The sequence below is a fragment of the Doryrhamphus excisus genome, linkage group LG3, assembly GCF_037039965.1.
Source record: "Doryrhamphus excisus strain RoL-2023G ecotype Guam linkage group LG3, RoL_Dexc_Guam_v1.1, whole genome shotgun sequence".
NCBI classification, from domain to species: domain Eukaryota; kingdom Metazoa; phylum Chordata; class Actinopteri; order Syngnathiformes; family Syngnathidae; genus Doryrhamphus; species Doryrhamphus excisus.
The window spans coordinates 1,927,270-1,941,458 of NC_136359.1; the positions used below are offsets into that span (position 1 = coordinate 1,927,270).

General features: G+C 38.3%; 2 protein-coding genes across 3 annotated transcripts; one reads left to right on the plus strand and one right to left on the minus strand.

Annotated features, from left to right (window-relative positions):
* Window positions 1–115: 115 nt before the first annotated feature.
* Window positions 116–4,534, minus strand: mrpl1 (mitochondrial ribosomal protein L1). The gene is made up of 9 exons (XM_058071619.2): window positions 4,189–4,534; window positions 3,592–3,700; window positions 3,247–3,514; window positions 3,075–3,158; window positions 1,857–1,928; window positions 1,682–1,793; window positions 1,513–1,613; window positions 414–495; window positions 116–333 (listed from the first exon to the last, which is right to left on the minus strand). The coding sequence occupies exons 1-9, from the start codon at window positions 4,217–4,219 to the stop codon at window positions 239–241; spliced, it is 954 nt and encodes a 317-aa protein (XP_057927602.2). The 5' UTR covers window positions 4,220–4,534; the 3' UTR covers window positions 116–238.
* cnot6l (CCR4-NOT transcription complex, subunit 6-like) lies at window positions 4,298–12,115 on the plus strand. 2 transcript variants are annotated; one of them, XM_058071616.2, is made up of 13 exons: window positions 4,298–4,475; window positions 4,669–4,840; window positions 5,758–5,879; window positions 5,940–6,126; window positions 7,328–7,413; window positions 7,514–7,603; window positions 7,671–7,739; window positions 7,818–7,975; window positions 8,055–8,209; window positions 9,221–9,372; window positions 10,695–10,928; window positions 10,984–11,186; window positions 11,259–12,115. In XM_058071616.2, exons 3-13 carry the CDS (start codon window positions 5,768–5,770, stop codon window positions 11,475–11,477), a joined length of 1,665 nt encoding a protein of 554 aa, XP_057927599.2. In that variant the 5' UTR covers window positions 4,298–4,475; window positions 4,669–4,840; window positions 5,758–5,767; the 3' UTR covers window positions 11,478–12,115. The 2 variants fall into 2 exon arrangements, with proteins under 2 accessions (XP_057927599.2, XP_057927601.2); XM_058071618.2 differs by lacking the exon at window positions 4,669–4,840.
* Window positions 12,116–14,189: the final 2,074 nt, after the last annotated feature.

A 14,189-nucleotide genomic window follows, 5' to 3' on the forward strand; every position in this document is an offset into this window, starting at 1 on the left:
TATTAAAAGTCTAAAATGAAATATTCATACATTCATAAATTAATCACTTTATCATATGAATTACAAAGAGGTATAAATTATGCATTTAAATATTGATGGTGTCCCGAAATAAAAATAAAATTTGTGTGAAACCTAAAGGATGGTCAACGCTGCCCTCCAGTGGCCACATGTGCAAATTAACAGAAAGGAGATAAAAAAAAACTTTATTACTAAGTACAATAAATACACAAAACGGCGATTATTCCTGAGCCGTTTTGGGAAGAAGGTCGTCGCTGTTGAACCACAGAGCCTCACTGGTGCGACTGGTGATGATGGCACGCTTGACAAGGGGGCCTGGAATGAGAGCGCATGAGAGTTACTCGGTTTCATGAACTTCTTTTTGCACTTGAAGGACACTTAAATAGCGCGCGTACCCGCGTCGGCAGGCCGATGTGAGCACACGTCGGTGAGAACGGTCTGCAGGTTGGCGAGGATGTGTTCTTTGGGAAGGTCCAGCTGCAGGAAGAGTAAAACATTTACACCATACATATTAGTTGCACATTTATTTTATCTACATATTTAGACCCCTTCACCATGAAAACATACAACTTGAATGTTTGAATGTCTTAAAGAATATGCTAACAATGCCAACAGGCTAACACCTAACATAATAGCCTCTGAAAAAGCTAAAAATGTTAGTATATTTACATTAGCATGGTAACATTAGCATGTTAACACCTAACATAACAGCGCAAAGTGTCTGCTTGAGTTCATATTTATTAAAATTGCAAAAAATGCTAGCAATGCTAACATGCCAACATTTGCATCCTAACCAGCTTAGTGTCAATGAAAATGGATAAAAATGCTACTATGCTAACGTCAACATGCTAGCAATTCTAAAATGCTAATGTTAGCATGCTAAGACCTAAAATGATAAATATAAATAATATAATAAATAACTCATACAAATGTATACCCATGAAAACGGATTAAAATGCTACTAATGTTAGCATGCTACCACCTAAAAATGTTAAAAACATATAGTGGTGTTAATGGTGTGAAAATAGCAAAAAAATGCTAGTATGCTAACATTTGCATGCTAGCAATGATAAAATGCTAATACCCACACATGACAGCACTAAGTTCATTCATTCATTCATAAAAATCGCTAAAATGCTAATATCTCATGTATGCTAGTAATGCTAATGTTAACTAGCATGCTAACTCCCACTGTGCTGATGTTGAGTGTTCAAATAAGTGTCTACCCATGAAAACGGCTAAAAATGCTACTACTATGAGCATGCTCCTTAGTGCTAACATGCCAACGTTAGCATGCTAACACCTAAAATGATAGTGGCAAGTGTTTGTATATGTGTCTACCAATGAAAATAACAAAAAAAAAGGCTGGTATGCCAACATTATGTTAACAATGCTCACGTTAGCATTCTAACACCTAGCATGATAGCACAATGTACCAGGAAGGCTAAATGTCCCAAACAAGTGCTCTGACCATTTATTTGTGGAGTTACGCACCGTGGCGATCTGCGTCCTGACGTAGCACTCGCTCTCCACCGCGTACTCGTGGCCCTTCTTGAAGAGCTCCAGCATTTTGGAAATGTTGACGCCGACGGAGCCTGAGGAGGCAAAGGGAGTCAGCTTGCAGTTCCATCAGGAGCCACCGGGGTGGGGAGGCGGGGCTTACCTCTGTTGCTCTTTGGGAACTTCTTCCTCAACTTGTTTTTGAGCGGCGTGAGCTTGGCCAGCATTTCGGGTACGGCGACGTAGAAGTCGGCGACAATCTCATCATCTAAGATCTGCAAAATAATTTTTTTTTTAATAAAACAGCATAAGACAGCTTTGATGAGGGACAAACTCACCGGCTGAATGAGCTCCGCCCCTCCCACAAAAGAGGCTCCGCCTTCCTTGGCCACTTTAGCTTGATTAGCATCCTACAGGCAGAACAGATGGGAATTTTGTGACGTTATTATTATTGCTACTTCCATACATTTTCTGCACTAAAGCAGGGTTTTTTTTTATGTCAGAGCTTTATTCCAAAATGGATTAAATACATTTTTTCTCCAAAAATTCTACACACAACACCCCATAACAGCAATGTGAAAAAAACATTTTTGAAATTGTTGCTAATTTATAAAAACTAAAAAAAAAGTGAAAATTGACACCCCTTTGACCACAATTACAGCCTCAGGTGGTTTTGATCTTTGGCCAGTTTTGGCTAATACCTAGCATGACAGCACTAAGTTCATTCATTCATAAAATTCGCAAAAATGCTAATATCTTAATGCTAACGTTAACTAGCATGTTAAATCCTACTGTGCTGGCGCTAAGTGTTCATAAAACGGCTAAAAATGCTACTATGAGCATGCTCCTTAGCGCTACCATACCAACGTTAGCATGCTAACACCTAAAATGATAGTGGCAAGTGTTTGTATATGTGCCTACCAATGAAAATAGCAAAAAAAAAAAGTCTGGTATGCCAACATTAGCATGTTAACAATGCTCACGTTAGCATTCTAACACTATCAGCTATCAGTTTTGGCCATTCCTCTTTGCAGTACCTCTGTAGCGCCACCAGGTGGGTGCACAGCCATCTCTACAGAGATGTTCCATGTGTCTTTTACCAAGGAGTGGCTTCCTTCTGGAGACTCTACCTTACTGGGAAGAGTCCTGGTAGTTCCAAACGTCTCCCACTTATGGATGATGGAGGCTATGTGCTAATTGGAGCTCAATTCTGAGCTTCACTGCAATGGCCTTATATAAATGTGATTATTCTTTTTTTTATTTATTTGTAATAAATTTGCAACAATTTTTTTTCACATTGTCATGATGAGGTATTGTGTGTAGAATTTTTGACAAAAATATGAATTTAATCCATTTTGGAATAAGGCTGTGAATTTGGAAACAATGAAACACTTTCCGAATGCACTGTATCCACACATGTTGCTTTGCAAAGTGCAACATCCTTTCATGCTACAATTCAATGCTACAAACAATAATTATTTCAATAATAATAAATGAAAAACGTGCAGAGAGATGCCAATAAGGTTATCAGATGTGGAATAAAAAAAAGTCCTTACCTCAGTAAACACCACAACTTTGTTCACATCGGTCTTGAATGGGTGTGGAAGTTGCACCGTGCTGACAAAGGGGTCGATTTTTTTCTATGAAATGGGATAAAATTAAAAAAAACAAACAAACACGGGAACCGTGGGATCTTACCGACTAAAATGCCAAACAAGAACATCACACCTTCTTCTCCAGCTTCATGTCCAGCTTCAGATCCATGTAGACAGGCTGATTATGAGGGGTGAAGTCCAACACCTGGTAGCTCTTCAACAGGTCGACGGCGTCTGCGGCGCTGTACACGGTTCTCGGGTAGTACCTCAGGATGTAGACGTCGTCCACGGGCGCCCACGCCGTCTTCCCAAAAGGTTTGTGTCGGTCTTTATCATCGATGACCCTCGGCTCTTTCTTCACCTCTGGCTCTGCGTCCTCCTTCTTCGGCTTTTTTCGTGTCCTATTCGGGGCGTGGCGGGAATGAAACTAAGTGATTCGGTCTCGTCAGAGAAGACAAATGTATTCTTTTCAACTCACTTGATGGCGGCAGCCGCAGCAAAGGTCCTGGCGGGGATGCTGCAGGAGGGAAAGGCTGTGTAGGTGGGAGCGCCGCCATTCAGAAGCTGCCTCTGACAGCAGACTACAACTGGAAAGAAGAGGAAACATGTTACAGCGTACATTGAAGTCAAAATAAAAGCTGTGATGGATGTCCGTGGGTCGATCACAGCTTTTGTCCTGACTCAATGTTAAAGCAATGGGGGACCAACCGCACTATTTTCCCATATAAAATCTGCTCTGACGTCTTTACTATTTGGAGTACAGAAGTGAATGAGGTATCAAATTTCAACTCGTACTTTATCAGAGATAATTAATCACAGAGTTGATTTCAAAATGTTGTAATTGCTTCATAATGATTACGCTAGCCACTGTCATAGACAGGTCCAATGTGAGGAGCTAGCTTAACTACACAACACAGCGGCGGAGTTAGCGACAGTTTAGCTTTTTTAGCCCACAATGAGAGCTCCGGTAAGCGCAAAAGGTAGTGATCACCAAACTGTCATTTTTAAAACACATATTGTACACTAATAACACGCGCAAGTGGGTATAAATGAAGTAAAAACAAACGGAGCTGACCTTTCCATACAGTGCGCGCGGAGGTGGCCATGTTGGTGGACGACGTAAGTGATCCGGGTAAAACCGCAACGTGGAATATTTGTTCCGCCTCGGAAGGTAGCGTCACAACACAAGACTTCCGTGTGAATTTGACGATTTTTAACGACCAAGTAAATCAAAGTTTTATTTCACGGAGTTAAGAAATATCGGCTGTTGTGGTGGATTTTTTTTTCCAACAGCACGCGTGTTTTTATTCACAAATGTACACTAGACTGAAAATCTTGTCCTGAGTAAACCACGTCACCGGCGTAAGTTGTTTAAAAGTTGTCAATTTAAAAATTATTTGGACGTACTAAGTAGATTTTTCTTAAGAGAAAAAAACAACAACTGCACGTATGATCGATAAATTAATGGCTCTGTTCAATTGTAAAGCGAGGATTAATTCTCTAAATTCGTTTTTCACCGCTTGACAGACTTAACGTTTGCATTTCTTTGCATGAGCGTTAATGCTAACCGGAGCGCGCCGCTCGGCACGAGCTGAAGCGAGGCGGAAGTGACGTTTGTTATTCGCCCTTGTGTTTCCGAGACGTTCAGGGTCTGGACGTCTCCTCCAGCAGTCGCGTCTGCATGTCGCCGCCGATGTTAGGTCGTCCGCCACCGCCCCCGAATGAAGGTAACACAGCTATGGAGCATGTAGCTACAGGCGTTGTTGTCACCGGGTCTTAAACGTTAATATCGGCTACTAGATCCACTTGTGTTCTTGTCCTGGAAAGAAAGCGAGCAGCTGCTGCCTCGCTTTGCGTGGCGGTGCGTTCTTTTGCTGCCGCTCGCCACACAAATCAAGCGCCCTGCCTTGAGGCTGCCTTGCTAGTTCAACTCCTGAGCTCTTTCTAGTAAGGCGGTAATCGCCATCTTTTTTATTTGCCTTCTAAAACTTGTTCCCTGTGGCGCGTGCGGAGGGCGTGGCTACCTGCCAGGTGAGTGACAGCTGGCAGTCACGTGGGGCGGCTATGTTTGGCTTCTCAGCTGTTGCCTGCAGTTGACACTTGTGCATAGTTTCCGTTTGCAAAATATAAAAAAAATAAAAAAGTAGCCCCCACAAATCCAAGCCTAGCACAGAGTCATAATATTTGTGTACTTTTTAACTGTGCACGTGACCCAGTTCCTCTCTTTGGGACCTGCCCACGTGTCAACAAGTTATGTAAGACTTTTTTGCAAACTTGTCACCCCAGGCTAACCTCGTGGATGCAAGCGCTAGCGATAGCATGCATGTGATTGTTGTTATTAATAGCGGCAGGCTTCACTTCAGACGCACAACTGTTAGCGACGTGTAAAAAACGCCACTTCCTGCATCACAGAAGATGTTACTATTAGGGCCGTACCATTTTTTGCTAACAGAGGGGCCACGACTCAACACTGTATTTGTGTTTATTTATGTGTTTATTTGTGTAGTTAGTAGGCTACTTCCTGGTTTGTGGAGCTTGAACTATATTTCTATTTTGCGCCGTGTTGATACAGCGTTTCCCACAATGTATTTGTGGCGGTCCATTTGGTCTGTGGCGGTAGTAACAGAGTGACATGCTCCCACAGATTAAGCGGTATGCCAAAGGAAAAATATGATCCTCCAGATCCTCGCCGATGTTACACCATCATGTCAGCCGAGGAGGCGGCCAGCGGGAAGAAGTCTCAGTGGGCGGAGCTGGAGATATCCGGTCAGTTGGAACGCACTCGTGGCCCCGAGTTCGAGGCCTGATTTCATTGATTTCACGCAGGGCGAGTGCGGAGTCTGAGCAGCTCGCTGTGGACGCTGACACACCTGACGGCGTTGCACATCAACGACAACAACCTGACCCGCATCCCGCCCGACATCGCCAGACTGCCCAACCTGGTCTTCTTGAACCTGTCGTCCAATAAGCTCCGCAGCCTGCCCGCTGAGCTGGGCAACATGGTCTCTCTCAGGTAAGACCTGGCTAGCATTATGGCTAGCATCCTGGGCAATAGGAGTGTCATGTCTACAAGGCTTTAATAATGTTTACAAAACATACTTAAAGGTGTAAAGGTGACTATAGGGGTGTTATTTTCACATCTAGAGGTCTCTAATACAGTTAAAGAAACATTTAAAAGGCTGTAAACAGGTTTTTAATGTCTTATTTTTCTTATTATGTCAACTATATTGGGTAATAGGAGTGTAAAGGTGACTATAGGGGTGCTATATAATATCTAGATAGTTATAATAATGTGAAAAAACATATTTAAAAGGTCATAATTTGGTTTTCTATACCTTATATGTCTTATTTTATTGTATTTTTGTATACTATTTTGGGTAATAAGAGTGTAACTGACTATAGGGGTGTTATTTCACATCTAGAGGTCTCTAATATAGTTAAAGAAACATTTAAAAGGCTGTAAACAGTTTTTTTTATGTCTTATTTTCCTTATTATGTCGACTATATTGGGTAATAGGAGTGTAAAGGTGACTATAGGGGTGTTATTTCACATTTAGAGGTCTCTAATACAGTTAAAAAAATCATTTGAAAGGCTGTAAATATTTTTTATGTCTTATTTCCGTTATTATGTCAACTATATTGGATAATAGGCGTGCAAAGGTGACTATAGGGGTGTTATTTCACATCTAGAGGTCTCTAATACAGTTAAAGAAACATTTAAAAGGCTGTAAACATTTTTCATGTCTTATTTTCATTATTATGTCAACTATATTGGGTAATAGGAGTGTAAAGGTGACTATAGGGGTGTTATATCACATCTACAGGTCTCTAATACAGTTAAAGAAACATTTAAAAGGCTGTAAACAGGTTTTTTATGTTTTATTTTTCTTATGTTGACTATATTGGGTAATAGGAGTGTAAAGGTGACTATAGGGGTGTTATTTCATGTCTAGGGGGCTCTAATAATGTTAAACAAAATATTTAAAAGATTGTAAACAGGGTTTCTATGTCTTATTTCCTGGTATTATGTCTACTATATTGGGTCACACGAGTGTGAAGGTGACTATAGGGGTGTTGTTTCATGTTCAGAGGGCTCTAATAATGTTAAAAACTGTATTTCGAAGGTTGTAAACAGGTTTTCTATGCTAACTATGGGAACATTCCATTTGTTTTCGGAATCCAAGACGAATGCTCTGCCATTGGGTGTCTTGCAGGGAGCTGCTTTTAAACAACAACCTTCTACGAGCTCTGCCTTACGAACTCGGGAAGCTTTTCCAGTTGCAAACGCTCGGGCTGAAAGGTCAGTTTGGGGGCACGAAAATGACACTTTGTGTAACAATGGCCGCATTCTTTCATTCCAAAGTCACTCCCGTTGCGGCGGCGTTTGTGTCTCGTTGCAGGAAACCCGTTATCCCAAGACATCCTCAACTTGTACCAGGAACCGGACGGAACACGAAAGCTTTTAAACTACATGCTGGATAATTTAGCAGGTAGCGCTAACTGGCTGAGGTAGCACCCCTGGCTGGGGTGGGCGCTAACGGCGGGTTGTGTTTCCAGTGCACCCAGAGCAGCTCCCACAAAGACCGTGGATCAGCCTGCAGGAACGAGACCAAGCGCTCCCCACAGGTGTGTGTGTGCGCGCGTCAGATCGCTACATTTCTTTGTGACACTGAGGTCCTCAAACCCCGCCCCACTCCCTCGCAGCCGCCTTCACCGTCATGTGCTACAACGTGCTGTGCGACAAGTACGCCACGCGGCAGCTCTACGGCTACTGTCCGTCCTGGGCGCTCACATGGGAGTACCGCAAGAAAGGCATTTTGGAGGAGATCAGCAACGGCGACGCCGACATCATCAGCCTGCAGGTGTGCACCGGCAAGGAGGCGGGGCCTGGGGTCGGGGGGGTCGTTTCTGGTGCCGTGTTTGTAAAAGTTGTGCGTTCAGGAAGTGGAGACGCAGCAGTACTACTCCCTGTTCCTGGAGACGCTGAAGGAGCGCGGCTACGACGGCTACTTCTGCCCCAAGTCCCGAGCCAAACTGGTGTCGGAGCAGGAGAGGAAGCACGTGGACGGCTGCGCCGTCTTCTTCAAGACGGAAAAGTCAGTTTTCACTCTCTTCTCGTTCTTTTCTTCTTCTTCTTGACAGAAGAAGGACCGAAATCTATTTGTGGTAGCGGTAGGTTACCGTGGCGATGACTCCGAACTAGATTTGTTGCTCGTAGGTTTTTAGAAAAAGGCTTCTGATTACTGGCTTAATGATCCCTCCTGCTACGTCTTCTTATTCTATGGCAGACCAGGTGTGTTAGAATGTCTTTGCAAGTGAAGCCAAACAGCGAGCATCAAATCTATTTGTGCCGGGCTGCCAATTGTATATTCTTTAACAACAAATGTTATTATTTATTATTTATTATTTATTATTTATTATTTATTATTTATTATTTATTATTTATTATTTATTATTTATTATTTATTATTTATTATTTATTATTTATTATTCATTATTTATTATTTATTATTTAGCATTTTAGTGTTTTCAATATTTTTTATTTTTCCTTTGTTTTCGTATTTCTCTTTTCATTATTATGTTTATTATTACAGTATATGCAAAATTCAAAACATATTTCATATGATTAATATATTTATATATGTATAATTCATATAATTAATATGAACTATTAATAAAATTTTATATAATATAATTTAATACATGATATAATTTTGGTCTTTTTTTCAACATTTGCTGTTTTTTCTGATATTATTTTGTTATGCTGTATTTTTGTGTATTATATGTATTTATTATTATATATTTTGCATTTTTCATCTTTTACTGTTTTTTCATGTATTTTCTTCATAGAACTTTAATTATATTAATAATTTTAATTATTTAAATTATATTAGTGTTATTAGTATCAACATTTTAACTTTGTTTTCTTTTTTTTTTAAGCCGTTTTCCCCCAAATTTCCTTTCTTTGTTTTCATGGTAAATTTTATTTTTCCATAATCATAATTTCCCCCCAAATTTAGCTTTTTTTTTTCAATGTTGAATAGTATTTTTGCCCCAACGATGCTATGAGGTTCTGAGTATGACTGGCATATGACGGATGCGTGCAGATTCAGTCTGGTGCAGAAACACACGGTGGAGTTCAACCAGGTGGCCATGGCCAACTCGGAAGGGTCGGAGGTCATGTTGAACCGAGTGATGACCAAAGACAACATCGGCGTGGCCGTGCTGCTGGAGGTCAACAAGGACTTGTTCTCTGGAGGTCAGAGGAACACTCACAATGCCCGAGTCCATATTTGTCTTATTTTTCTTATCATATGTATTATATTGGGCAATGTAAATGTGACTATAGGGGTGTTATTTCATGTCTAGACCTCTCTAATGTTAAAAAACATATTTAGAAGGTTGTAAACATGTTTTATTTTCTATTATGTCTACTATATTGGGCAATGGGAGTGTAAAAGTAACTATAGGGGTGCTATTTCATGTCTAGAGGTCTCTAAGAATGTTAAAAATTGTATTTAGAAGGTTGTAAACAGGTTTCCTATATCTTCTTTTTTTCATTAGAACTACTACATTGGGTAATGGGAGTGTAAAGGTAACTATAGGGATGCTATTTCATGTCTAGAGGTCTCTAATAATGTTAAAAATTGTATTTAGAAGGCCGTAAACAGGTTTCCTATATCTTATTTTTTTTATTAGAACTACCATATCGGGTAATAGCAGTGTAAAGGTGACTGTAGGGGTGCTATTTCATGTCTAGAGGTCTCTAATAATGTAAAAAAAATTGTATTTAGATGGTCGTAAACAGGTTTTCAAGGATTACTAAAAATCAAAATGTTCAATGTTCAGTCAAAATGTTCATATTAACATAAAATTAAAATAAAATTGAACATAAAAAATAATTTAAAAAAAATTAAAAATTAGTTAAAAGATGGGAGGAAAAAACCTTCAAATGTTGATAATAATAATAATAATAATAATAAAGTGCTTGTTTTAAATGATGCAATTAAACATGAAAATAAAAAACAGCAAAATTGAAAGATAAACAATTATTTAAAAAATCAAGAAAATTGAAAAAAATTAAGAATAAATAATAATAATAAGTAATTTCAAATATAATAATAATAAATGATTTTAAAAAATCAGTTAAAAGGTGTAAAATTGAAAGATAAAAACATAATTGCTTAAAAAAATCAAGAAAATTAAAAGAATTAAGGGTATGAATAATAATAATAATAATAAATACTAATTTCTAATATAATAATAATAATAAAAAATAATTTTAAAAAATCAGTTAAAAGGTGTCATGGGAGGAGAAAACCTTCAAATGTTCATAATAATAATAATAATAATAATAATAACAACTTGTTTTGAATGATGCAATGAAAACCTGAAAATAAAAAACAGCAAAATTGAAAAATAAAAACATAATAATTATTTAAAAATCAAAGAAAAAAAGCAAAAAGGGGCAAAATGGGTAATGTAATAAGAAAAACTGAATTCATAAATTTGAATAACGCAAACTTAATAATAATACAAATACAATCCAGCAAAAACATCCGCTGCCGTTTTGTGTTTCAGGCGTGAAGACGGCGCCCGAGAGGCAGCTGCTCCTGGTGGCCAACGCCCACATGCACTGGGACCCCGAGTACTCGGACGTCAAGTTGATCCAGACCATGATGTTCCTGTCCGAGCTGAAGAGCATCGCCGAGAGGGCGTCGGGCTCATCGGCGGCGGGCGCCGGCTCGCCATCCTCCGACCCGTCCTCCATCCCCATCGTCCTTTGCGCCGACCTCAACTCGCTTCCCGACTCCGGTACGTCGAACCGACCTCGCGGGTGCTCGCTATCGCTGACGACCGGTTTTCGCAGGCGTGGTGGAGTACCTGAGCGACGGCGGCGTGGCGGACAACCACAAGGACTTCAAGGAGCTGCGCTACAACGAATGTCTCAGCAACTTCAGCTGCAACGGGAAAAACGGCAACGCCGACGGGAGCATCACGCACAGCTTCCAGCTGAAGAGCGCCTACGACGGGAACCTCATGCCGTACACCAACTACACCTACGACTTCAAGGTAAGGACGCCGCCGCCGCTGTCCGAGATGCCCCTCCCTCATCCGCCCATGTGACTCTCGCTCTCCTCGCAGGGCGTCATCGACTACATCTTCTTCTCGAGGACCCGCATGAGCGTCCTGGGCTTGCTGGGCCCGCTGGACCACCAGTGGCTGGTGGACAACAACATCACCGGCTGCCCCCACCCCCACATCCCCTCGGACCACTTCTCCCTCCTGGCCCAGCTGGAGCTCCGCCCGCCCCCGACAACGCCCCTCACCCTCAATGGCCTCCACCCGCCCGTCCACAGGTAGTACACCCACATTAAGCCCCATTCCCTCCCTTTTGTTTTTTTTTTTTTTTTAAACCGCCTCCCTCCAATTTATAAAGAAACCACGCCCTCTTTCACAAGCCACGCCCCTCCTCCATCCATCCATCCATCCATCCCCTGAAGGCGTGACTTGCACACTTTTCTAATTTAAAAAAAAAGCACCAACGCCCTCCTGTGGCGCGTGATTGTTACTGCACTGCCAAGCAGACGATGCATTCAAAGGCAGGCTGGGTTTTTTCAGCGCCGAATCCGTACACTCACGTAAGGTACTTGGAAGGAAAACACACAAAAAAGGTGACGGGAAAGGTGGGCGGGGCCGCCACGTTTGAGAACACGCACGTGTGATTTCGGTGGGGGTGGATGAGGTTTTCACACCGGCAACCTTTTACAGCAGATCTTTTTACTAAACGTTAAAAAAAGCAAATAAACTATGTGATACACAGCCATGACGCATCTTTTCTTCACATTTTTATTAAAACGCTACCGACGATATTATTATATTCAACTTTTGGACTATTTTGGAATCGGCGCCATCTTTTTGGAAGTTGATGAAGAAATGTACGGAATATTTTGGAAGAATGACCTCCACGTCAACAAATACTTTACCTCATTTTCAAATGATTAAAAAAGATTTATACATTTCCTTTTGGACTGTTTTTATTCCCTAATTATTAAGTCATTTATTGAATTTATTCATTTCCTAATAAATATTTATATATTTCAAGATGGCAGCTACTTATTCATTTTTAATCAGACATTATTGTCATTTTTTTGTAAATAAAAACTTTTTTCTTAATTTAAAAAATTTTGAGAAAAATGCAAACAATTACATTTTTAATTATGTGATTAATTATTAATGAAGTAATGATAATTATTTATTTGCAGTTATTTCTGCATTATTTTTGATTGATTTATTTTTTCTTGACTAAATTTTTTGCATTTTGAAAATTTTGTAATTTATTTCTTAAAAAGATTAATCCTCAAACATTACATTTTTGAAAAAATCAAACATGCATATTTATTAATTTCCTAATAAATATTGCTCAATTTCATAATGAAAGGCATATTAATTATGAATTATTTAACTTGTATTTGTATTTTAATTATGTGTTTTTTTAAATATTTTTTAAATTAAAATATATTCATTAATTTTGTAAACATAAAATAAAATATTCATTTGAGAAATGCAGTCAAAAATGCATTCAGTTTTTTTTATTCATTTATTAATTGCATGATTATATTATGACAATAATTTATTGTTATTTATTATTATTTTAGTAATAATTTAAGTATTTAATCAAGTAATTTAGAAATTATTTTTGATTAATTCAGACTTTTTAGGAGCTAAATTCTTAAAACATTTTTATAATTTGTATTATTCTTTTTAAAATTAAAATATATCTTCTAAAAAAACATTTTTGTACATTTCGTTTTTTCTGTTTTAAAATACATTTACTAATCATGTGATTAATTAATTGATAAGTAATTTATTATTATTTCTTTATTTAACCAGTTAATTTCTGAATTATTTGATTGATTGAATCTTTGACGTCAATTTGTGGTTCTTCATGAGCTCCAATCGTCCAAATGAAGTCGATCAGTCGGGATGGAGCTGCAATGCGTCAAGTGAGCCACCAGGTGTCGCCACATGCACACAGCTCATTAGAGAGCTCATTAGAGCCTCAGCGTGACAATCATTTCACACCCCGGGTTACCAAAATACCAAAACTAGAGAGAAAATGGATTAAAAATAAATACGTCAATAAAAAAAAACAGTCTCTTTGGTCCTGTGTGGTTTGAAGAGTCTCCAAGGGCTCGGGGCCCCAAACGCAACACCTGAGTCTCCCTGGCAGCCAAAACACACACACACACACACACACACACACGGTCGCAGAAGGTTAAGTCGTCTGGAGTATAAAAAACATCACAGAAGATATGTTTAAAAAATATTTTTAAAGTCAGAATATTATGAAAAGAAATATCAAAGATTGTGGGAATAAAATTATAATGTATTAAAATTATTTAAGAAGTAAGTTGAAATATTTTACTGCCCGTTGCCACATTCAAAAAATATTATTATTTTATATATATTATTATTATTATTATATAACAAGAACAGTAAAAAAAAAAAAAGGATTAGCAGCAATTTTAAATAAATAAAGTATCAGAAGAAATACCATAAAAATGTAATTTAAAAGTTTTAAAAGTCAAAATATTATGGGAAGAAATATCAAAGATTGTGGGAATAAAATTATAATGTATTAAAATTATTTAAGAAGAAAGTTGAAATATTTTACTGGCCACCGTCATGTTGTAAAAATATTGTTTATTTATATATACATATATATATATATATATATATATATATTATTATTTAACAAGAACAGTAAAGAAAAAAAGGATTAGCTGCAATTTTAAATAAATAAAATATCAAAAGAAATATCATAAAAATGTAATTTAAAAGTCATTTTAAAAGTCAGAATATTATGGGAAAAAACATCAAATATTGTGGGAATAAAATTATAATGTATTAAAATTATTTAAGAAGAAAGTTGAAATATTTTACTGGCCACCGTCACGTTGTAAAAAATATTGTTTATATATATATATATATATATAATTATTATTTAACAAGAACAGTAAAGAAAAAAAGAATTAGCTGCAATTTTAAATAAATAAAATATCAGAAGAAATA

What these genes read in the sequence shown, in the direction of transcription:
- mrpl1 (XM_058071619.2), bottom strand. Translation starts at nt 4,219, where the DNA reads ATGGCCACCTCCGCGCGCACTGTATGGAAAG. An exon ending in AAGTTGTGGTGTTTACTGAG is followed by an intron (nt 1,929 to 3,074) that starts GTAAGGACTTTT and finishes TTCTGCCTGTAG; the next exon opens with GATGCTAATCAAGCTAAAGT. An exon ending in ACATCGGCCTGCCGACGCGG is followed by an intron (nt 334 to 413) that starts GTACGCGCGCTA and finishes CTCTCATTCCAG; the next exon opens with GCCCCCTTGTCAAGCGTGCC.
- cnot6l (XM_058071616.2), top strand. Translation starts at nt 5,768, where the DNA reads ATGCCAAAGGAAAAATATGATCCTCCAGATCCTCGCCGATGTTACACC. An exon ending in GTCTTCTTCAAGACGGAAAA is followed by an intron (nt 8,210 to 9,220) that starts GTCAGTTTTCAC and finishes GGATGCGTGCAG; the next exon opens with ATTCAGTCTGGTGCAGAAAC. An exon ending in ACTACACCTACGACTTCAAG is followed by an intron (nt 11,187 to 11,258) that starts GTAAGGACGCCG and finishes CTCTCCTCGCAG; the next exon opens with GGCGTCATCGACTACATCTT.